The following is a 22,914-nucleotide window of genomic DNA, read 5'->3' as shown; positions in this document are numbered from 1 at the left end:
TGACAGCCACACACAACTCTCCTACCTCAGTCCTGGTTGGTTGTTGCATCTTGTTCAAGACAGGATGCCTGAACCTGCTCCTCCCCTCCCCCCATGATTTTGTGCATATGCTAGAACGGTGTTGGGTAAATATACAATTGTCTTCTTCTTCTTCCTTTTCCTTCTTTCCCTGCTTTTTCTCTTCCCCCTCCTCTTGTTTCTCATCCTCTTCTTCAATAGGTAATGGTATATGGGCCACTCGATTTTTTCCATTCTTTTACATGTTCCCTTTTTACACAGACAGATCTTTAGCCTGACTTACATGCTGACCAGAAGAATCGACAATAGGGAAGTCACCACACTGCTTGCATCAGAGTTTACTGCCCCACTGGATGTCAACCCAGCATTCAGAGGCCAGAGTTCTGGCATTCCGCCAGCCAGAGCTTCCAGAAGCTTAGGAGCTAAAATTTGGAGTTTTCTGTTTCCTGTCTTCTTTACCCATTTTGTTTTCCCCCATTCCTGTCCCTCAAGGCTGAATAGACTCCCAAGGACATTGTTGACCCTATTGATTGTTTATGCCAGTGTCTATTAATCATATATGAGACCTGACAGTGATTATTTCTGTGCCGGCACTGAAGCATCACCTCCAAACCCAATCATGTCCTCAACCGATGCTCACACCTACTTCCAGCGGGGATTACAGGATAATGAGCAAAATTGACAGCCCTCAACCATTGAATCAGAGAATGGTTACAGCACAGAAGGATCTTTGTGTTTGTGCCAGCTCTCTGCAGAGTTACTCAGCTAGTCCCACTCCTCTTTCCTGTAGCCTGCACATTTTTTTTCTTTCATTAATTATCCAATTTCCTTTTGAAAGCCAAAAGCGAATCTGCCTCCACCACACTCTCTCAGGCAGTACATTCCAGATCCAAACCACTCCCCATATTAAAAAAATGGTTTTCCCCATGTCATCATAGCTTCTTTTTCCAATCTATCAATTTCCTGGGGATTACCATTGACCAGAAAATGAACTGGACCAGCCATATAAATACTGTGGCTATAAGAGCAGGCCAGATATGGGGAAATCTGAAGTGAGTAACTTACCTCCTGATTCCCCAAAGTCTGTCCACCATCTGCAAGGCAGAAGTGAGGAGTGTGATGGAATACTTTCCACTTGCCTGGATGGGTGCAGCCCCAACAACACTCTAGAAGCTCGACACCATCCAGAACAAAGCAGCCTGCTTGATTTGCACTCCAACCACCACTGATGCACAGTGGCAGCCGTGTGTTCCATCTACAAGATGTACAGCAACAATTTACCAAGGCTCCTTCAACAGTACCTTCCAAACCCATGAGCTCTACCACCTGGATGGACAAGGGCAACAGATGCATGGGAGCACCATCTGCAAGTTCCCCTCCGAATCAGGCACCATCCTGACTTATAACTATATCGCCATTTCTTTAGTGTCGTTAGGTCAAAATCCTGGAACACCCTCCCTAACAGCACTGTGGATGTATCTACAACACCTGGACTGCAGCAGTTCAAGAAGGAGCTCACCACCACTTTTTCAAGAGCAATTAGGGATGGACAATACATTCTGACCTAGCCAGCAATGCCCACATAACATGAATGGATAAATAAAACAAAAATCACCTTAAGTCAGTGTCCTCTATTTCTTGACCCTTCTGCCAATGGGAATAGTTTCTCCCTATCTATTCTTTCCAGGCCCATCATATCTCCTGTCAACCTCCACTTCTCTAAAGAGAACAGCTCCAACTTCACTAAAAAACCCTCATAACTGAAGTCTGTCATCCCAAGAAACATTCTTGTAAATCTTTTCTGCACCAAAAGTCTTTGCATCCTTTCGAAAATGTGGTGCCCAAAACTGAACGCAATTTTCCAATTGAGGCCGAACAAGCGTTTTATAAAGGTTTATCATAGCTTCCATGCTTTTTAACCCCATGCCTCTATTTGTAAAGCCCAGAAAACCTTCCTCCTTATTAACCACTTTCTCAACATGTCCTGCCTTCAATGATTTGTGCACATATAACCCAAGATCCCTCTGCTCCTGCATCTCCATTAGAATTGTATCCTTCATTTTACATTAACTTTCAGCAATCTTCCTATCAAAATATATCACAGAATCACAGAATCACACAATGCAGAAGAGGCCCTTCAGCCCATCGAGTCTGCACCGACACGTGAGAAACACCTGACCTACCTACCTAATCCCATTTACCAGCACTTGGCCCACAGCCTTGAATGTTATGACGTGCCAAGTGCTCATCCAGGTACTTTTTAAAGGATGTGAGGCAACCCACCTCCACCACCCCCCCAGGCAGCGCATTCCAGACCGTCACCACCCTCTGAGTAAAAAACATTTTCCTCACATCCCCCCTAAACCTCCTGCCCCTCACCTTGAACTTATGTCCCCTCGTGACTGATCCTTCAACTAAGGGGAACAGCTGCTCCCTATCCACCCTGTCCATGCCCCTCATAATCTTGTACACCTCGATCAGGTCACTCCTCAGTCTTCTCTACTCCAATGAAAACAACCCAAGTCTATCCAACCTCTCTTCATAACTTAAATGTTTCATCCCAGGCAACATCCTGGTGAATCTCCTATGTACCTCCTCCAGTGCAATCACATCCTTCCTATAATGTGGTGACCAGAACTGCACACAGCACCCCAGCCTCACCAAGGTTCTATATAACTCCAACATGATCTCCCTATTTTTGTAATCTATGCCTCGATTGATAAAAGCAAGTGTCCCATATGGCTTTTTCACCACCCCACTAACATGCCCCTCCGCCTTCAGAGATCTATGGACACACACGCCAAAGTCCCTTTGTTCCTCAGAACTTCCTAGTGTCATGCCGTTCATTGAATACTTCCTTGCCAAATAACTCCTTCCAAAGTGTATCACCTCACACTTTTCAGGGTTAAATTCCATCTGCCACTTATCTGCCCATTTGACCATCCCATCTATATCTTCCTGTAGCCCAAGACACTCAACCTCACTGTTAACCACCCGGCCAATCTTACTAATCCTACCCCCCCATAGTCATCTATGTCATTTATATAAATGACGAATAATAGGGGACCCAGCACAGATCCCTGTGGTACGCCACTGGACACTGGCTTCCAGTCACTAAAGCAGCCTTCTGTCATCACCCGCTGTCTCATACAACTAAGCCAATTTTGAATCCACCTTATCAAATTACCCTGTATCCCCTGTGCATTTGCCTTCTTTATAAGTCTCCCATGTGGGACCTTGTCAAAGGCTTTGCTGAAATCCATATAAACTACATCAACTGCACTACCCTCATCTACACACCTGGTCACCTCCTCAAAAAATTCAATCAAATTTGTTAGGCATAACCTCCCTCTGACAAAGCCATGCTGACTATCCCTGATCAAACCTTGCCTCTCCAAGTGGAGATAGATTCTCTCCTTCAGAATTTTCTCCAATTGTTTCCCTACCATTGACGTGAGACTCATTGGCCTGTGGTTCCCTTGCTTATCTGTACAACCCTTCTTAAATAGCGGAACCACATTAGCTGTTCTCCAGTCCTCTGGCACCTCCCCCGTGGCCAGAGAGGAATTAAAAATTTGGTTCAGAGTCCCTGCAATCTCCTCCCTTGCCTCCCTCAGCAGTCTGGGACACAAATCATCTAGACCTGGAGATTTGTCGACTTTTAAGCCTGCCAACACCTCCAATACCTTGTCACTCCCTATATCAATTTGCTCAAGAATTTCCCAGTCTCTCTCCCCGAGTTCGATACCTTCATCCTCATTCTCTTGGGTGAAGTTCCGCCCATAGATTTCCCCCTTGGTCCCTAATGGGACCTACTCTTTCCCTGGTTATCCTCTTCCCAGTGATATACTTATAGAATATCTTGGGATTTTCCCTACTTTTACCAGCCAGAGCTTTCTCATATCCCCTCTTTGCTCTCCTAAATGCTTTCTTAAGCTCCCCCCTGCACTTTCTGTACTCCACTAATGCCTCTGCTGATTTGCTCCCCTTGTACCTGCTAAAAGCCTCTCTTTTCCTTCTCATTGTATCCTGAATATCTCTGGTCATCCATAGTTCTCTGGGCTTGTTACTCCTTCCGATCACCCTAGAGGGAACCATAATAATCATTTCACACTTCTCTACATTAAATTTCATCTGCCATGTATCTGACTATTCTGCCAGCTGGTCTATTTCCTCTTGAGGTCTATCACTATCTTCCTCACAGTTCACAGCACTTCCAAGTTTTGTTTGTTTGCATCAACTGCAAACTTTGAAAATGTGCCTGGACAGCCAAATTTAGGTCATTACTATAGATCAAGAAAAACTAACCCCTGGGGAACCACACTATATTCCTACCTCCAGTCCATAAAACAACTATTCATGACTACACTCTGTTTCATGTCAATCAGCCAACTTCATATCCATGCTGCTACCATCCATTTTTATTCCATGGGCTTCAACTTTGCTGATGAGCCTGTTATATGGCATTTATCAGATGCCTTTTGGAAGTCCATATGTACCACATCAACTGCAGTACCTTCATCAAACCTCTTCATTACCTCATCAAAAACTCAATCAAATTAGTTAAATACGTCAATTTCCCTTAACAAATCCCCGTGCTAACTTTCCTTAATTAATTCACATTTGTTAAATTTACTGTTAATTTTGTCCCAGATTATGATTTCTAAAATTTTTGTCATCACTGAGGTTAAACTGATTGGCCTGTGGAGGCTGGGTTTATCCATGCACCATCATTTCAATAAGAGTGTAACATTCACAATTGTCCAGTGCTCTGGCACCATGCCTGTACTTAAGGAGGATTGAAGCTACCGTAATTTCCACCCTTACTTCTCTCAGTATCCTCGGACACATCTTACTTGGTCCTGGTGACTTATCAACTTTGAGTCCAGCCACACTTTCCATTACCTGTCCTTTATTAATTTTTAGCCCCTAGTGTGTCAACTGCCTCCTCATTCACTACGACTTTGACAGCATCTATTTCCTTGGTACATTCAGATGAAAAGTAGTCATTTAGTACCTCTGCCATGCTCTTTGTCTCCATGTATAAATCCCCTTTTTTGGTCCCTAATTGGCCTTCTCATTTACCACCCTTTATTATTTATATGCCCATAGAAGACTTTTGGATTCCCTTTTACGTTGACTCTAAGGGCGGATTTTCCACACCCGCCCACCGCCAGGATTGTCTGGTCCCACTGCAAGTCAATGGATTTCTGTCTGGGGCACCGCCTCGCCCACAGCGGGTCCCACCCGCAACGGGGCCAGAAAATCCCGGCCTAAGTCTCTTCTCGTGCCTTCTCTTTGCTTTGCTTATTTTTTTTTTTGTTTTTGTTTCCCCTCTGAACTTTCTATATTCAGCCTTGTTCTCACTGGCATCTATCATGTGCACTTTTTTTCTGCTTCATCTTACGCTCTATCTCTTCTGTCATTCAGCGAGCGCTGGATTTATTTGTTTTACCTTTCTCCCTCAGGAGAATGCACCTCAACTGTACTCGAACTGTCTCCTCTTTAAAAGCAGCCCATTGTTCCATTATAGTTATGCCTGTCAATATTTGGCTTCAATTTACCTGGGACAGATATGATCCCACTGAAATTGGCCCTCCTCCAATTAATTATTTCCACTCTGGATTGCTTCTTGTCCTTTCTCATAGCTAACCTAAACCTTATGATACTATGATCACTGCCCCCTAAATTTTTCCCATATTGACACTTAATCCACTTAACCCACCTCATTCCCTAGAACTAGATGCAGCTATTGCCACCTTCCTCATTGAACTGGAAGCATACCAATGCAGCACATTCTCCTGAACATACTTTAGAAATTTTCCCCTCTCTGCCCTTTAGGATAATTAAATTTCCCCAATATAACTACTCCATAGTTTTTGCACCTCTGTAATTTCCTTGCAAATTTGTTCCTCTTTAGCTTTCTCACTAGTTGGAGACCCTGTAGTGTAATGGTCTCTATTGTTTCTTAGCTCTAACCAAATAGATTCTGTCCTTGATCCCTCTAGGACATGCTCTTTCTCTGGTACTGTAATACTATAATTGATCAATACTGCCATCCCTCCTTCTTTCTTTCATTCCCTGTCTTTCCTGAGCACTTTGAATCCAGGAATATTTAGTACCAAGGTCTGTCCTTTTTTGAGCCAGGTCTCCACTATCACTGAAGGGTTTTGAAGCTAAATCCTTTTCACTGCCCAGTTGAGATCACCGAACATAGTGCGCACTGGGCATAAAACCTGCAATCTTACCTGGCTCATTTACTGGATAAACTCATTGAGCCCTAGGCAGATCTCAGATTCTCTTCCTGAATAGAGCTACTCAATTAAAGTCACTGGAAATTGACCAATTTGCACAGACAAACTTACTATCTACCCTTTATTTATTCTAAAAAATGTAATGATTAAACTATTATAATCTACTCCCTAAAAGCAGTTATTAAGAAAGGAAATTTAAAATTCTCTTCATCTAGTAATTACAATTTGTCCAGAAAAATATATTTTCACTACTTGGTTGCAATCTTATCTATCCCATAGCAGTCAGCATGTCTCCAGCAATGGCAACTCTTTCCACACTTCCCCGGCACTGTCACCTGAGGAGGCCCAAAGTTCTATTCTTGATGCACTCCTCTTTCCTGTCCACATGTTGCCCCTGAGCAACAACATCCACAGGCACAGGATCAGCTGAGGACTCACAATTTTACCACTCCACCCAGATTCTCAACTCTATGATCACTTTTGTGCTGCCAGATTACCTGCCCAATGACAAGTCTTGGAAGAATCACAGTTTCTCCCAACTTAACATCAGGCCGCCAAAGCCTTTGTTTGCAGTCCCTGCCATGACTCTGCCCCTTTGCAGAGTCTGGGGACCTCCTCATTTGAACTAAATTGTATGCAGCCTTGAAATCTGGTTTCATTCTAACCTAAATTCCAAAATTTAAGTTCTATCTTTTATTATTTTCACCTGGGCAACATTGTTCACCTGTAGCTTACCTCAAAACTTAGAATCATAGAACCTTACAGCACAGAAGGAGGCCATTCGGCCCATTATGTCTGTACTGGCTCTCTGAAAGAACTATCCAATTAGTCCCACTCCTCCTGCTCTTTCTCCATTGCCCTGCAATTTGTCCAGTTCCCTTTTGAAAGTTACTGTTGAATCTGCATCTGCCACTCTTTCAGGAGATACATTCATGATCATAATTATTCAGTGCGCAAAGAAAAAAAATTTCTTCATCTCACTTATCGTTCTTTTGCCAGATACCTTAAATCTGTGTCATTTAGTAGCTGACTCTTCTGCCAATGAGAACAGTTTATTCTTATTTATTCTATCAAAATCCTCCATGATTTTGAATACCTGAATTAAATCTTCCCTTAACTTTCTCTTCTCTAAAGGGAACAATCCCAGCTCCTCTAGTCTTCAACATAACTGAAGTTCTTCACCCCTGGAAATATTCTAGTAAATTTCTTCCTCACCCTCTCCAAGACAATGATATTCTTCATGAAGATGGGTTCCTACAATTGTGTCCAAAACTCCAGCTGGGACATTACCAGTGATTTTACAAAGATTTAACATAACCTCCTTGCTTTTACTCAGTGCCTCGACTTATAAAGCCAAGGACTCCATATGCTTTTTTAACAGCTTTAGAAACTTAGCCTGCTGCCACCAAAGGTTTCTATCTGTACAACCCCTGAGTCTCTCTGATCTTGCACCTCCTTTAAAACTGTACCATTTTGTTTATATTGCCTCTCCTCGTTCTTCCTATCAAATGTATCACTTCATACTTCTCATTAAATTTCACCTTCTGTGTCTGCACATTTCATCAGTCTGTCTATATTCTCCGGAAGACTTCATCTATCCTTCCAACTGTTTGCTACTTTCCTAAGTTCATGTTATCTGTAAAATATGAAATTATGCATGCTGAAACCTCTATCTAAACTTTTGTTACCTGTAGACTCTATTACTCCAATGCCATCTTTGCTGGTCACTCATTCTTCAGCTTGTCAAAAACAGTGCTGCTCAAATCCTGTCACTTAAGCTCCATTCATCCTCATCAATGTCCTCTGATCTATACTGGCTCCCTATCTCAAAATGTGTCAAATTCAAACATCTTTTATCCATCGTCAATTCCCTCTCTGATCTGGCTACTACTCTACTCCATAACCTCCAGCTGTTATATACCCCTGTGCACTCTTTGATTCTCTGACTTTAGTTTGTTGCAAATCCCTTTGCCTTACAATTGGCATCACATCCTCCAGCTGCTTTGCATCCTCTTTAGAACTCCCACACTCTTAAACCGATTGGGTGGAATTTTCCCATGCCCGCTGGCGTCGGGTGTGTTTGGTGGCGTGAGCAGGCAATATGGCGAGAAGGCCAAAAATCGGTTTCACAACGTCATGAAACCAGTTTGTGATTGTCCACTCGTCCTGCTGATGGTGGGTTGTGTTCCCCACCATTTGACATCGGGAACCTCATTGTGATACATATGCCTATCATTATAAGGCCAGCCTGCCGGAATTATCCGCCCCCACCCACCCACGTCGGTGTGATTGCACGCCAGTACAGAACATGTCTTAACAAGTGTAACATGCAGAAGTTAGGACTTACCACCAGGGCCTTGCTCACATCACAGATATCCGAGGAGCTGGGGACCGACAGCAACGGCACATCCATAGCATGCTGGGTGGATTCTCATGGACATGGCTGTGCTGCGAAGCAGCTCATGGAAGTTGGAAAGTCACCGTTGATGGTCTGCTCACAACGGACGATGGTCGAGGGGATGGAGAGGAAATTCCAGCTGTGTTTGGAAGAGAAAGGTGTGCCGGGGGGTGGGAGAGGAAGGTCCAGGATTGACTAGGAGAGGAAGAGGTGTTGGGGGGATGAGGTCGGTGGGGGTGGGGGGGGGGACGAAGGTGTTGGGCGGGGAGTTTGGGGGGGAGGGAGTACACGGGGAGGAGGTGGTAACAAGGGAGGTAGGTATAAGGAGGGTGGAAGGCGTAAGGCAAGGAGTACAGAGGGGGAAAGCAGTGTGGAGATGGGAGGAAGTCCAGGGAGAAGAAGGAGTGCGGAGAGGGGAGGGAGTCAGGGGGGGAGGAGGAAGGAGCGTAGAGAGGGGAGTGAGTCCAGGGGGAGGAAGGAGTGCGGGGAGAGGAGGGAGTAAGAGTGGAAGAAGAAGTAAGGCTGGAGGAAGGAGTTGGGATGGGAGAAGTAGTAAGGTTGGAGGAAGAAGTAAGGCTAGGGGAAGAAGTAAGGGTGCCTGAAAGAGTCAGGAAGGGGGAAGGATTAAGTTGGGGTGGGGGTGGGGTGGGGGTGGTCCGGTGGTGGTGGTTGGGGGGGGGGAACTAAGGGTGGGGGGGTCCAGAGGGCAACTGACCCCAAGGGAGGAAGGGGTCTGGAAGGGGGAATGGGTCTGGAGGGGGGCGATGTCCAGGTGAACGTGCAAGGGAGGGCTCTGATGAGTCCATGACTGTCTCCTGGTGACCAAACTGAGGGTGGGTGTGGAACGAGGGAATGGTGAGAATGACTGAGGGCAGAGTGAGGCGGAAGGGTGGGAGGGTGAGGGTTCTATGGTAGTGATAGAAGGGATGGTGAGAGTGGTTAGTGGGGACTCTGAGGCAGACACGGACCCTGGGGGTGGAAAGAAGGAGGTCGAGGAGGTTAATGTGGATGGGGGTGGGATTTTCGGGAAGGAAGGGAACGTGCACGTTCACCTGAGCATCTCCGAAGGAAAAGGGTGGTGTCCGGTAGGGGAGGTGGAAGATGATGCCAGGGTGATTCAGCAGTGATGAAGGAAAGGGAATGAATGACTTGGGGAGGGGAAAGGACAGGGGAGTGAATGAAATACTGAAACGCCACCAAGCTGTCCAAATTGAAAGTGAACCGAGAGTTGTGGTGGGTGAGATCAGGTGCTGCATGAGAGTGTGGTCAGTGGGTGGGCGGAGATGCAGCTCAGATGGACAACTGAAAGCGAACCCCAGCAGGCAGCACTGAAAATGCTCAGGGCATTGAGGCGAGTGTGATACGGGAAGGATTTGTGTGCGTGGGAGAGTGCTTGCACGAGGCTCCGAAAGGCCCTGCCACACACATTTCTCCCTCCAGAATCACTCGTTGGCCGGCCGCTCCCTCTGCAGTGGCAGAGGAGCCACTGTGGCAGAGGATGAGGTTGAGGGGGGGCTCACAGCCAAAGTGGACTCAGAGGGAGAGGACAGCCTCTGAGATTCTAGAGTGGATGACCCAGGAGTGTCCAGCAGCCACTCCTCGTCCCTTTGGGTGCCCGGGGGACCCGGCCTGACTCCTTGAGGGGAAGCAGCACCTGGAGGGATGTCGAGGTGCCCCATTTTCCTTCTCGCTTTGCTACTTCAAGAACTCACCCATGGTTCCCGCGATGGATTGCAAGTCTGCACACATCCCCACGTTCTGCTGGACCAGGGTCTCCATGGTGTCCGCCATTCTCCCCATGGAGACCTCCATATGCACACATGTGGGCACCGTTTCATCAGAGAGCAGGCACACACACTCCTCTGACTCGTGTGCCACTCTGTTGAGGGCTTCCAACAGCTCTGTGTGCTGTTCCCCCGCCTTCTGCTGACTCTCCAGGATGAGTTGAAAGGCCAAATCCAGAGGTTCGTTGTCTGACTCGGGCCTCACAGATGCCTCTTCCCCAGCAGTCCTCCGAGTACCGGGGAGTTCAGTTGAACCTGCTTCCTCCTGCTGCAGACTTGTATCCATGCGGACCACTAGATGTAAAACCGAGCCTGCTGTAGATCTAGGTCCCACTGAGGCGTGTGTCTCTGCACTGGTGGAGACTGTGGGTAAGTGCTGTGATGGGTCTTCCAGGCTGCTTATTTCCAGCTCTTGACTTGAGATGAGGACCTGGATGGAGCTGAGGGACTGTCTGGCTGAGGGTGTCGGTCACTTGGCAGAGCTCCCTGTGAACCAAGGTAGAGATAATTAGTGCATGGCAGCACAGTCAAAAGCAGGAGAGAGAGAACTCACAGTTGAGTTGAGAGAGGAATGATGTGGTGCAGGATCCTTACCAAGGTGTTCGCTGCCGACCTCACCATTGCCACAGGTACAGTCCATGTCCTCACCAGCCAGTGCGTTGGCATGCCCCTCAAAGTGAGTGAGGGGCCTAATGTGGGCCACTCCACCCCCAGCTGGGACCTCTTCCTGCTGATGTGGGTGGGCTTCTCCTGCATGGAAACAGATGGAGAGAGTGTGAGCAGGACACAGGCACTGCATGGAATGTTTGTGTGGTGAGCGCAGCCATGGACAGGATGAGGACATGAACTTGAGAGGATATGAGCCCGATGGAGATGTGAGGGTGTGTGTGAGAGTTAGTGGTGGCATCCCTTGAGGTGTGAGATCCCTGTGGACGTGTGATGGGCTTGTGAGTGTGTGAGTTGAGAGCGATGAGAAGAGTGACTTACCCTGGTGGAACGGATGAGAGCATTCATGCTTTTTTGGCTGTCCTTTTGCAGGGCATTGGCGCTGACCACCACTGCCATCACCTCCCATGCTGGATTGGTGATGCTGTTGCTCCTTCTGCATTTAGGGTGGTGGTAAAGGACCTCACGGGGGACCTCCACAGCATCCAAAAGGCGCTGGAGGGATGTGTCATTGAACCGGGGGGGGCTGCAGTCTTTTTGCCTTTCGGGGCCATTCTGCCTTCTGTGTAGCAGTCCTGGCTGGAAGCATTGCTGTATTTTAAATGTGGCATCCGGCATAATGAAGCAGCGAGGTGATGACCTGGTGGTCAAATGAGAGCCCACCAAGCCATGGAAACAGCGTGTTTCTTGGGAATGCATGATTAATGCAGCGGGTTCAGGGCGATGCGGCCACTGCGGCCGACGGGTAAAACATCGTTTTCCCCGCCCACTACTGCACTGAGTGCAAGTCTGGGACAATTCCGCCAATTGTGCCTACATGTCTCTGTACTTATTTAGAAGGTTTCTATAAACCTATTCTTCAACCAAGCTTTTGACCTCTGATCCTACTTTTTCCTTGGATGAATTGGCATCTATTTCCCCTGGTTTTTTTTTAATGTAGCAGGTGCAAACTGTTGCTGTTGTCCTTTCAGTTTCCATGTTTCAAAAAATCCTGGAGACTAATCACTTGGTAGCTGAGCCTTAGATTAGTTTTTACTAGGATTGTGCTGAAAGAAAGCTTTACATTCATACAAGCTTCTTATGGATCTCAGAAGTGCCTTCGAAGAGTTTCACATCTGATATTATACTTTTTGAAAGGCACCTATCATTTTTGATTTCTTAACTGCCAGCCAGAGCACAGTTACCTTGGGGCTAGAAGGTTGTTGGTTCAATTCCTACTCCAAGGACTTGAGCACAAAATGTAAACTGAATTCCTGTAGTAGGGAGGGAGTGCTGCACTGTTGCAGCTGTTGTCTTTCTGATGTAAATGTTAAACTGATGCCCCATCCACTCTCTCAGGAAGATGTAAAAGATCCCATGGTGCTATTTTGAAGAAGAGCAGGGGAATTCTCTCAGGGTCGTGGCTAATCTTTACCCCTCAAGCAATATCACTAAAACAGGTCATCTGATCACGTTGTTCTTGCTCTGCGCAAATTGGCTGCCATGTTTCCTCCTGCTGTAGTTTCCTCATAGTGGCAATTCTGGCCCAGTTCTCAGGAGCAAGGCCCTGTCAGAGGTCAGCCTGCAGTATGATGGGCCTTTGGGAATGACTGAACCCACATTGGAGGGACGATGCTCAGATCAGGAAGAGTTCACTCAACTTGCCTCCAGATAGAAGATGAAGAAAATGAGCCCCATTGAATTTAATAGTGTGAAAATTCCAATGGCAATTCCCAGAAAAAATAATCAAGAGAAAGTTATTCTCTATAAATGTAGGGAATTTAATGAATGTAATCTACCAAATTCACTGTAGATAAGTGTAATTGATTAATTTTCTTTTCTTTTTTTGAAGGTATATGGCCATCATACATCCTTTACAGCCAAGACTGTCAGCAACCGCAACTAAAGTCATCATTGCAAGCATTTGGAGCCTGGCTGTTATTCTTGCGTTCCCTCAGTGCTATTACTCCGAAACCAAGCATCAGCCAGGGCGAGTCCTCTGCCTTTTGAACTGGCCAGGAAACTTCATGTAAGTGTGAGCTGACAGCTTACATGAGTATACTGTAAGCTAAGCAATGATACTAATCCTACGTATAGCAACGCTTGGAATAAGCAGACAATAATGATTAAGTTGGAGATGTTGAGCATTAAGGCTTTAATGAGTCTTTCTTTGGACTAATACAAAAAACACTGACACACCTGGGTTCCAGATGCAGACACTTCCAATTTCACTACTGTCATTTGTGGCAAAGTGGGGGTGAATGGAACATTATCCCATTTCAGGTAGCCAGTGTCAACATCAAGCAGGCCAGGTTGGATATATTACCATTCAACCCTCAGTGACACTCCCTCTGCTGTAAGCCAATGATGCACCACAATCCTAGTCATGCACCAACCTGACTGGGACATTTCAATGTTCTTTTTTTGTGGCTGGGTCAGAATCATGAAAATCCATATCTAATTGCACTGTGGAAGCAGTGGTTCAAGAAGAAGGCCACCATTATCTCCTGAGGATCAACTAGGGTTGAGAAATAAATGCCAGCCTTGCCAGCAGTCCTGAGAATTGATTATGTTAAAAGCCAATGTAGACACTTCCACATGTCCAATTAGATATCCTAAAGGCCTCTGAGTGAAATGATCAACTTATGGCTTTAGTTTTCTTTGTCTATCTATTAACATATTTCTCCATTCTGTGGCAGTCCTCAGTGCCACCTACTTTTAATTCACCACAGCAGGTCAAAGGCAGAATCAGTTTGACAGCTACAGATGATGCAGTCCTTGTGCTGCTTTGAGGTTGCAGTTGTGGCTACAGCAGTTGGCAGATTTCAGTCACAACCTGTTTAATGAAACAAAGACAGTATTGGTAGGATTGACTGCCACAGAGTCCTTGTGGAGATGAAGCGCTGTCTGCAGATTGAGGGCACAGTAGGCATCCACCATTTATATCCTCAAACAATGTTGGACTGCTCTGGAGGAGCTCTGCAATACTTAATTGAGTGGATACCAAGATTTGTAGCAGCTTTTGCAAGATGTACAATCTAGCCATTATGAGGGAACAACCCTTTCCACCACCTGTCAGACAAGAAGCTGCGGAAGAAGAGCAGGAATTGAAGAATGAGGAAATGCAGCAGGACGATGAAGGGAGGCTACAATATAGACAGTTCATTCATGCCTGGACATTATATGATCAAATAATTCATGGGCAGTACCAGTAATCTCAACCACACCTCCCCATTCACCAGCATATAAATGCTATATAAATACTGTGGTGACAAAAGCAGTCAGAGGCTGGGAATTCCTGATTCCCCCAGAGCCTGTCCACCATCGACAAAGCACAAGTCAGGAGTATTTTGGAATACTCTCCACTTGCCTGGATGAGTGCAGTCCAACAACACTCAAGAAGCTCGACACCATCCAGGACAAAGCAGCCCGCTTGATTGGCACCCCATCCACCACCTTAAACATTCACTCCCTCCACCACCGATGCACAATCTGTACTGCAGCAGTTCAAGAAGTTGGCTCACCATCACCTTCTTAAGGACAATTAGGGATGGGCAACAAATGCTGACCTTGTTTGTGTTGCAATCGAAGCTGTGACAGTGGCCATCAGACACTGTATCGTGCTAATGGAGTGACCACCCATTCCATATTGGAAAGGATCATTTAAAAGCTCACCGCAAATCCCTGTGCCAGGCGGAGCTGGGTTCCTCTGTAATCCTTGACACTGTGCACAGGCTTACTGGTAGTCTTTCCAATGCACCAAGCATTTGATTATGTACATACATCAAGCCTCTTCTGTAGCCCATTGAAGTTCTCATCTGACTCGTCTATAACAGAACTGGCGTGTGACTTTGATCTTCAGTAGGCTGGCACTTGTGCAATCCTCCCCCACCCCCCACCCTCGCACCTCCCCCACCCCACCTGGCACCCGTGAAATTGTGCCCAGTGTCTCACCATGTGCAAATCCTCTAGCCAAAACTTCTAAAATGTGCTCAGTCTCTGAGCTGGCAGCTGCGAATATCAGATCGAGTGACAGTGTCTCGTCATCTTCACTGCCTTCTTCCTCTTTCGCCACTGACTGGGCAGGTTCCACTTCTTGGGTACCTGAAATGAGAGGGGAATAGAATTGAGTTGTGGTGAGGGGTGAAGAGAAAGGAAGAAGTTTGTTCTTCCACACTCTGCAGCTTTTGAGTCAGAAGAGATTGAGGGATGAGGGAGAAATGAGGTGAGAGAAGAATGATTAGGTGTGTAGATTTCCTCAGCACCAATCGCTTAATGCCCACCAGTGACCATGCTCTCAGCAATGCCCCTTCCCATGATGGCCAGCACTATCTCCTCCTTCGGGATTCAAACATTCAGCCTGCATATCTTCCTTCAGATCTTTCCAATTGCCTGCTGTTATAGGCCATCTTCTTCTGCAAGAAAGAGGGAAGCATGTCAGTGAGTTTCACACAATAAGATCGGGTAATGAGGCTGACATTGCTGAATAGCTGCCAGAGTGTGTGAGCTGTAGATGTGAACCTTACAACAATGCAAAGAGTGTCAGAGTGAGTTAATGCATTTAAACTGAATGGTTGAGTGCTGATTGATACAGATTTTTGGTAGGTGTGGATTGAGGTCTAGCTAATTTAGTGGATGAGGCTATCTGAGTTGATATGCGATTAACCCACATCCATTTTGGAGGCTTATCCAATTTAACCCATGTATTAGCTTTGTAGATTTAGGACACGTTCATGAATGATTAAGGACCACACAGGTACATACCATGATTATGTGTGACAAGTGCTCTGGTGACTGAAGGTCTTTGATCCTTCTTCTATTGGTGTGCACCAAAATCTCGAAGCACCCCAGTTTTTATCCACTTTTTCAGTTGGTCTACCATGTTAGGACATATCCCAATCTCTGTGACGTGATTGGCTTAGTCTGATGTCATAATCTCTTTTCACTTCATTCCAGAGACCCTCACAAGTTTTCGCTGTTCTTTTAACGCTTCTTGCAAAAGGTTCCAAAGGTCACAATTCTGCATCGCATTTCAAAGCATTTTTTAGTACAACAAATTCTAAACATTTTGCAAGATATGTAAACCACATTTGCTCTCTCAAGACATTGATACACATAAACTATTAATTCACTTCTCTACTTGACTTGTCCCCTAAACTTCAACGTGTCATAAATCAGAATACCACATAATTGCTATTTCAACATAAGGGGTTAGACAGACCATGTTTAAGTTTGTCATATGCTTAACTACTTCTCTCTTTACCACAGCTTGCTTAACCATATTACAACCACAGCTGGCATTTAACAATCAAATCTTGACATTTTCTGCGCAAGCTTAACCATCATACTTTGCAATTTTGCCTTGGCACAAAAAGACAACTTAACATCATACAAAAATATCATAAAAAGATCCTAAAAAGACAACTCTACACACGTTTCCATCTCCAATCAACACTCATTTTGACAATGACGCCCCCAAACCCCAAATTTATTGAGGCATTCTTTGTTGCCTGATAAACCATTCCCCAAGGTAGGGCAATCAGGCTGCCAGGGGATTTATTCAATGGAATTCAGTTGTCACAGGAAGCAGTTTCGTTGACCTGTTTTGACATTGGGGAAAGTTCTGGAATAAATATACAACTTGAATTCACGTCAGCTTGAAAAGGTCCCGTTTCCTGTGACCTACCAATGCTTACGGGAATATAAAATCTGCCAAAAGTTTAAAATAAGTTGCTTGTGGATGATTGTTATGGTGGAAATAATGAACTAAATAAAGCCTGGGGGAAACAGACAAACCTGTTTTTTTGCATTTCAATCCTGACAAATGTTCCCACAGTCCTTGGGTTATTTTTGAACCTTTGTTCTCACAAATGATACAGAGCACTTGCTGGATGTAGACATTGACTGCTTCATTATCTGAGGTCTTACGAATGGGATTGAGCACTGTGCAATCGTCATCGAACACCAGTGCATTGTTTGCATTGCAATAGGAGGAATTGACAACTGGGTTTGAAATAGTTTCATGTAAAGCTCAGCTCTTATGACACTGCTGGCTTCCTCATCCCTGTCCAGCTGCCTCACTCCTCTCAGGTGATTGGCAGGCAATTCCTTCCTGTTTGAATATCAACATGACTTCATCAGTTTCTTGCAATTTAGGTGAGATTTTCTGCCAATTGGAAATCTTTCTAAAATACCCCAGTAAACTGCCGCAGTGCACAAGCCTGTCTATTGAAAGAGTGACAGGTGTGCAATTTAGACAGTAATTTGCAGGTGGCCGTGCTCCCAGGTACCTGCTATCCTTGTCTTTCTATGTGGTAGAGATCACGAGTATGAAGGCGATGCCAAAGGACCCTTGGCGAGTTGTCGCATTGTATCTTGTAGATGCTTTACGAATGTTTAAAGTTTTGAGTGTGATGCTAATCAAGTGGGCTGGTTTGCCCTGGAGGGTGTCAAGCTTCCTGAGCGTATTGAAGCTGCACTCATCTAGGCAAGTAGGGAGTACTCCATCACACTCCTGACCTGTGCCTTGTAGATGGTGGACAGACTTTGGGGAGTCAGGCGATGAGTTATCCACCACAGAAGCCCTGCCTCTGACCTGCTCTTGTAGCCACAGTATTTACAAGGCTGGTACAGTTAAGTTTCTAGCCCATGGTAACCCCGTGGATCTTGATAGTGGGGGATTTTAGTGATGGTGATGCTGTGAATGCCAGGGAGAGATGGTTAGATTCTCTCTTGTTGGAGATGGTCATTTCCTGGCACTTGTGTGGCATGAGTCTTACTTGTCACTTATCAGTTCAAATCTGAATGTTGTCCAGTTCTTGCTGCATGTGGGCATGGACTGCTTCAGTATCTAAGGAGTTGTGAATGGTACAGAACATTGTGCAGCCATCAACAAAAATATCCTCTCCTGGCCTTTAGGATGGAGGGAAGGTCACTGCTGAAGCAACTAAAGATGGTTGGGCCTAGGGCTGTACCCTGAGTTACACCTGCAATGATGTGCTGGGGCTGAGCTGATTAGCTTCTAACAAACACAACCATCTTCCTTCGTGCTAGGTATGACTCCAACCAGTGTAGGGTTTTCCCCCTGATTCCCATTGACTTCAGTTTTACTTAGGCTCCTTGATGCCACCCCTGGTCAAATGCTGCCTCGATGTCAAGAACAGTCACTTTCACCTCACCTCAAGTTCAGCTCTTTTGTCTGCCTTCGGAACTATGCTGTAATGAGGTCAGGAGCCAAGTGGCCCTGGTGGAACCCAAATTAAGCATTAAGAAGCAGGTTGTTGCTGAGTAAGTGCCGCTTGATAGCACTTTCAATGTCACTTTCTATTACTTTGCTGATGATTGAGAGTAGGCTGATGAGTTGGTAATTGGCCGGATTTGATTTGTCCTGCTTTTTGAGGGCAGGACATACCCGGGTAATTTTCCACATTGCTGGGTAGATCCCAATGTTTTAGCTGTCATGGAGCAGACTAGATTAGGAGCACGGCTAGTTTTAGAGCACAAGTCTTCAGCACTACAGCTGGGATGTTACTGGAGTTCATTGCCTTTGCTGTGACCATTGCCTTCATTATTTTGCCTTGGCCATTCTTTTGAGACCATTGGGTACAAATACAACAGTCTTCTTAACCTTGTAGAATTTGTCAAATTTTGTTGACTTTTACAGTTAGGACAACAGATTTTGTATGAAGGTGATTTTATGTTTGGTGAATTATTTGATGAAAATAAGTAATTAGATTTCTTTGCAATTAGGTTTACATTCTATATCCCACCACTGTTTTGCAATGTCAACTCTATTAGCTGACAAGGTTGTCTTCCCCTTCTTAAGGTGTTGAACTTCAAAAGCTTCATCCAACACCTGGTTTGAATTCTCAATCACCATGATCTGCCATTGGGAAATCAGTGCGCTGATTCACTGACCCACTCTCCATTACAAGTACGCTTCTGTGAAATCAGTCGCTGTCCACCTTGCACTTCTATGGACCACCCTTCTTCTAATCCATAGATTGGCTGGTGTGCCTGGTATTTTGGTGATCCTGACCCAGGGTGTTTGGTTTCTGCGAGCTGAATGCTGTTGATACCTGACCTTCAAAATCCACCAGAGCTCCCATCGGAACACTGCAAGGCACGCTCCACCAGCTGACTCCCCAAAGACGGCATTGGGGGAGAATCTATATTGCACCTTTCACATCCCCAAGATATCCCAAAATGCACTATAGCCTGTAAAGTGAAGTGTGATCACTGTTGTAATGTGGGAATTGCACAGTCAATTTGCGCACAGCAAGATCCCACAAATACCAATGAGATAAATAGTCAGATAATCTGTTTAGGTGGCATTGGTTGAGAGATAAATGTTGGTCAAAATGCCCTTCTTTTCACATTATTTAATGTAATCATTTACATCCTCCTAAGAGGGCAGGTGAGATCTTAGTTTAACCCAAAAGGTGGAACTTCTGATAGTGCAGTGTGCTCTCAATGCTGTACTGAAGTACAGTCAGCCTAGGTTATGTGCTGAAGTATCTGCAGTAATATTTCAACCCATGGCCTTCTGGCTTAGAGGCAAAAGTGCAGTTGCTGAGCCATGGCTGAATTAGTCTTTCCCCACACAGTAGCGGGAAACTTGCTCTCTGAAAGCTTGAATCTCTTCACAATGCATGTTTCCTGGAGTCTGCATTCTTAGCAAATCCCCGAGCTCTGATCATGAAATGTTTTAATTAGTTCAATTCTTCACATTGACAAGTGCATGCAGCATTTTTTCTTAAATAAATATGTTCAATTTGTACTGTGCACTAATACAAGTGAATTAGCTTTTGTTGCAAACTACACATTCTTTTTCAAAATATCACATCACAGAATTTCATTGGGGTTCCTTAAGACTTTCATTAATAATATGATACAGATTGTTCAGGATGTGTCCTGCGTTCTCCGAATAGTATGGAGCAGATTTTATGAGTTCTGCTTCAGTGCAATTTACCCTTTGGTTAAGGGCAATTGGGATGAATGGGGGAAATTTTACTAATTTGTCCTCCCCATGTAAAGTCTTGCCTGTTGGTAGCTTTTGAAATTCGAAGGTCCCAAATTTTTGCTACATGTTCATGGAAGGCAAAGGTCTCAAATGCAGCAGCATGGACCTAATGAAGCTACAACAAAGGAGTACATGCAAGCTAAACAGCAGAAGCAGCATGTGTCAGACAGACCTAAGTGATCCGTGACCAATGGTTCAGATCAAAGCTTTGCAGTCCTGCCACATCCAGTCATGAATGGTGGTGGAAAATTAACCAGTTAATTCGAGGAGGAGATTCCAAAAGCATCCCTATCCTCATAGATCATGGAGCACAACATGTGAGTGTAAAGTACAAGACTGAAGCGTTTACAATCATCTTCAGACTAAAGTGCTGATGGGATGATCCATCTCGGCCTTGCCTTGAGGTCCCCACCATCATAGTTGCCAGTCTTCAGTCAAGTCGATTCACTCCAGGTTCTCTCAAGAAAGAACTGAGCCCATGGAGTGCAAAATGGCTTTGGGCCCTGACAACATTCCGGCAATAGTACTGAAGACTTGCACTCCAGAACTAGCCACGCCCCTAGCCAAACTGTTTCCGTACACAACACTGGCATCTACCCAACAATGTGGAAAATGTTCCAAGTATGTCCTGTCTACAAAAAGGTCAAATCCAATCCTGCCAATTACAGCTCCATCAGCCTCTTCTCAATCAACACCAAAGTGATGGAAGGTATCTTGAAAGTTCTACCATGTGACATTTACACAATAATAACCTGCTCACTGAAGCTCAGTTTGGATTCTACAAGGACCATTTGATTCCAGATCTCATTACAACCTTCATCCAAACATGGACAAATAAGTTGAATTCAACAGCTGACATGAATGTGACTGCCCTTGACAACAAGGCTGCATTTAACCAAGTGTGACATCAAGGAACCCTAGTAAAATTGAAATCAATGGGAATTGGGGAAACCTCTCCATTGGCAGGAGTCATAGCTCACACAAAGGAAGATGGTTGTCATTGTTGGAGGACAATAATCTCAGTCCCAGGACATCACTGCAGGAGTTCCTCAGGGTGGTGTCCTAGGCCCAACCATCTTCAGCTGCGTCAACAATGACCTACTCTCATCATAAGGGCAGATGGGGCATTGTTCATTGATGATGGTACAGTGTTAAGCACCATTAACAACTCCTCAGCCGTCCCCACTCACATACAGCAAGATCTGGACAATATTCGGGTTTGGGCTAATAACCGGCAGGTAACATTTGTGCCAAAAATGTGCCAGGCAATTATCATCTCTAGCAAGAGGAAATCTAACAATCTCCCCTTGACATTCAATAGCATTATCATCATTGAATACCCCACCATCAATATTATGAGGGTTACCATTGACCAAAAACTGAACTGGACCAGCCATATAAATGCTGTGGCTACAAGAGCAATTCAAAGGCTATGAATCCTGAGGTGAGTAACTCACCTCCTGACTTCCCAAAGCCTATCCACCATCTACAAGACACATGTCAGGAGTGGACTGGAATACTCTCCACTTGCCTGGCTGAATGCAGCTCCAACAACACTCAAGAAGCTTGACACCTTCCACGACAAAGCCATCTGCTTGATCAGCATTCTACCCTTCTCCCAAACATTCACTCCTTCCACCACTGCTGCATAGTGGCAGCAGTGTATATCTTCTACAAGATGCACTGCAGCAACTCACCAAGGCTTCTTCAAAATTACCTTCCTAACACGTGACCCCTATCATCCAAAAGAACAAGGGTCACAAACACACGGGAACACCATCACTTGCAAGTTCCCCTCCATGCAACATACCATCCTGACTTGGAACTATATCCTCATTCCTTTACTGCAGCTAGGTCAAAAACCTGAACTCCCTTCCTAATAGCAATGTGGATGAACCTACACCACATGGACTACAGCAGTCAAAGATGGCTCGCCACCACCTTCTCAAGGGCAATTAGGAATGGGCAATAAATGCTGGCCTAACCAGTGACAAACACGTTCCATAAAAGAGTAAAAAAACTTAACTGGATTAGCTATGTAAATACTGTGGCTGCATGAGTAGATCAGAGGCCGGGAATTTTTCAGGGAGTAACTCACCTCCTTACACCACAAAGCCTGCCCATCTACAAGGCACAAATCTGAAGTGTGATAGAATACCCTCCACTTGCCTGGACAAGTGCAGCTCCAACAACACTTAAGCTAAATAACATCCAGGACAAACCCACTTAATTTCTGCTCCACCCACTACTATAAACAATCACTCCCTCCATCACAGACTCACCATGGCTGCAGTGTGTGTGCAATCTACAAGATGCACTGCAGAAGCTCACGAAGGCTCCTTCTACAGCACTTCCCAAACCCATGACCTTTATGACTTAGAAGGACAAGGGCAGCAGATGCATGGGAACACCACCAAGTCCCTTCCAAGTCACACAGCATCATGATTTATCATCTGTGATTTATCATCTGTTCGCTTTCAGTGGGTGAAATTCCTAGCATAAAGGGAGGGTGTGACTGAGGAATAGACCAGAGTATCTGAAAGGGAATGGTTCCTTCGGAATGCTGAAAGGGGAGGGGAAGACCTGTTTGGTAGTAGCATCACATTGGAGGTGGGAGAGATGGTGGACATGATCCGTTGAATATGGAGGCTGGTGAGGTGGAAATGAGGACAAAGGGAGTTCCTTTGTGGGTCCGGGGGAAGGTGAAAAGATGAGAGTAGAATTGTGTGAAATAGAAGGGACACATTTGAGGACCCTGTCAACAATGGTGGGAGTGAATTCTCAGTTGAGGGA

At 45.3% G+C, this 22,914-nt stretch overlaps 1 protein-coding gene across 1 annotated transcript in view; it reads left to right on the top strand.

Annotated features, from left to right (window-relative positions):
- Nucleotides 1-22,914, top strand: part of LOC144690660 (neuromedin-K receptor-like) — a 116,670-nt gene that overhangs the window by 57,616 nt on the left and 36,140 nt on the right. Inside the window, exon 2 of the mRNA XM_078558382.1 lies at nucleotides 12,952-13,128. Coding sequence (XP_078414508.1) covers nucleotides 12,952-13,128 — 177 coding nt within the window. The remainder of the gene's footprint in view (nucleotides 1-12,951; nucleotides 13,129-22,914) is intronic.

The sequence above is a fragment of the Cetorhinus maximus genome, chromosome 2, assembly GCF_964194155.1.
Source record: "Cetorhinus maximus chromosome 2, sCetMax3.hap1.1, whole genome shotgun sequence".
In the NCBI taxonomy this organism is placed as follows: Eukaryota; Metazoa; Chordata; class Chondrichthyes; order Lamniformes; family Cetorhinidae; genus Cetorhinus; species Cetorhinus maximus.
The sequence above is the reverse complement of the archived record's forward strand: the minus strand, read 5'-3'. Positions and strand labels throughout refer to the sequence as shown.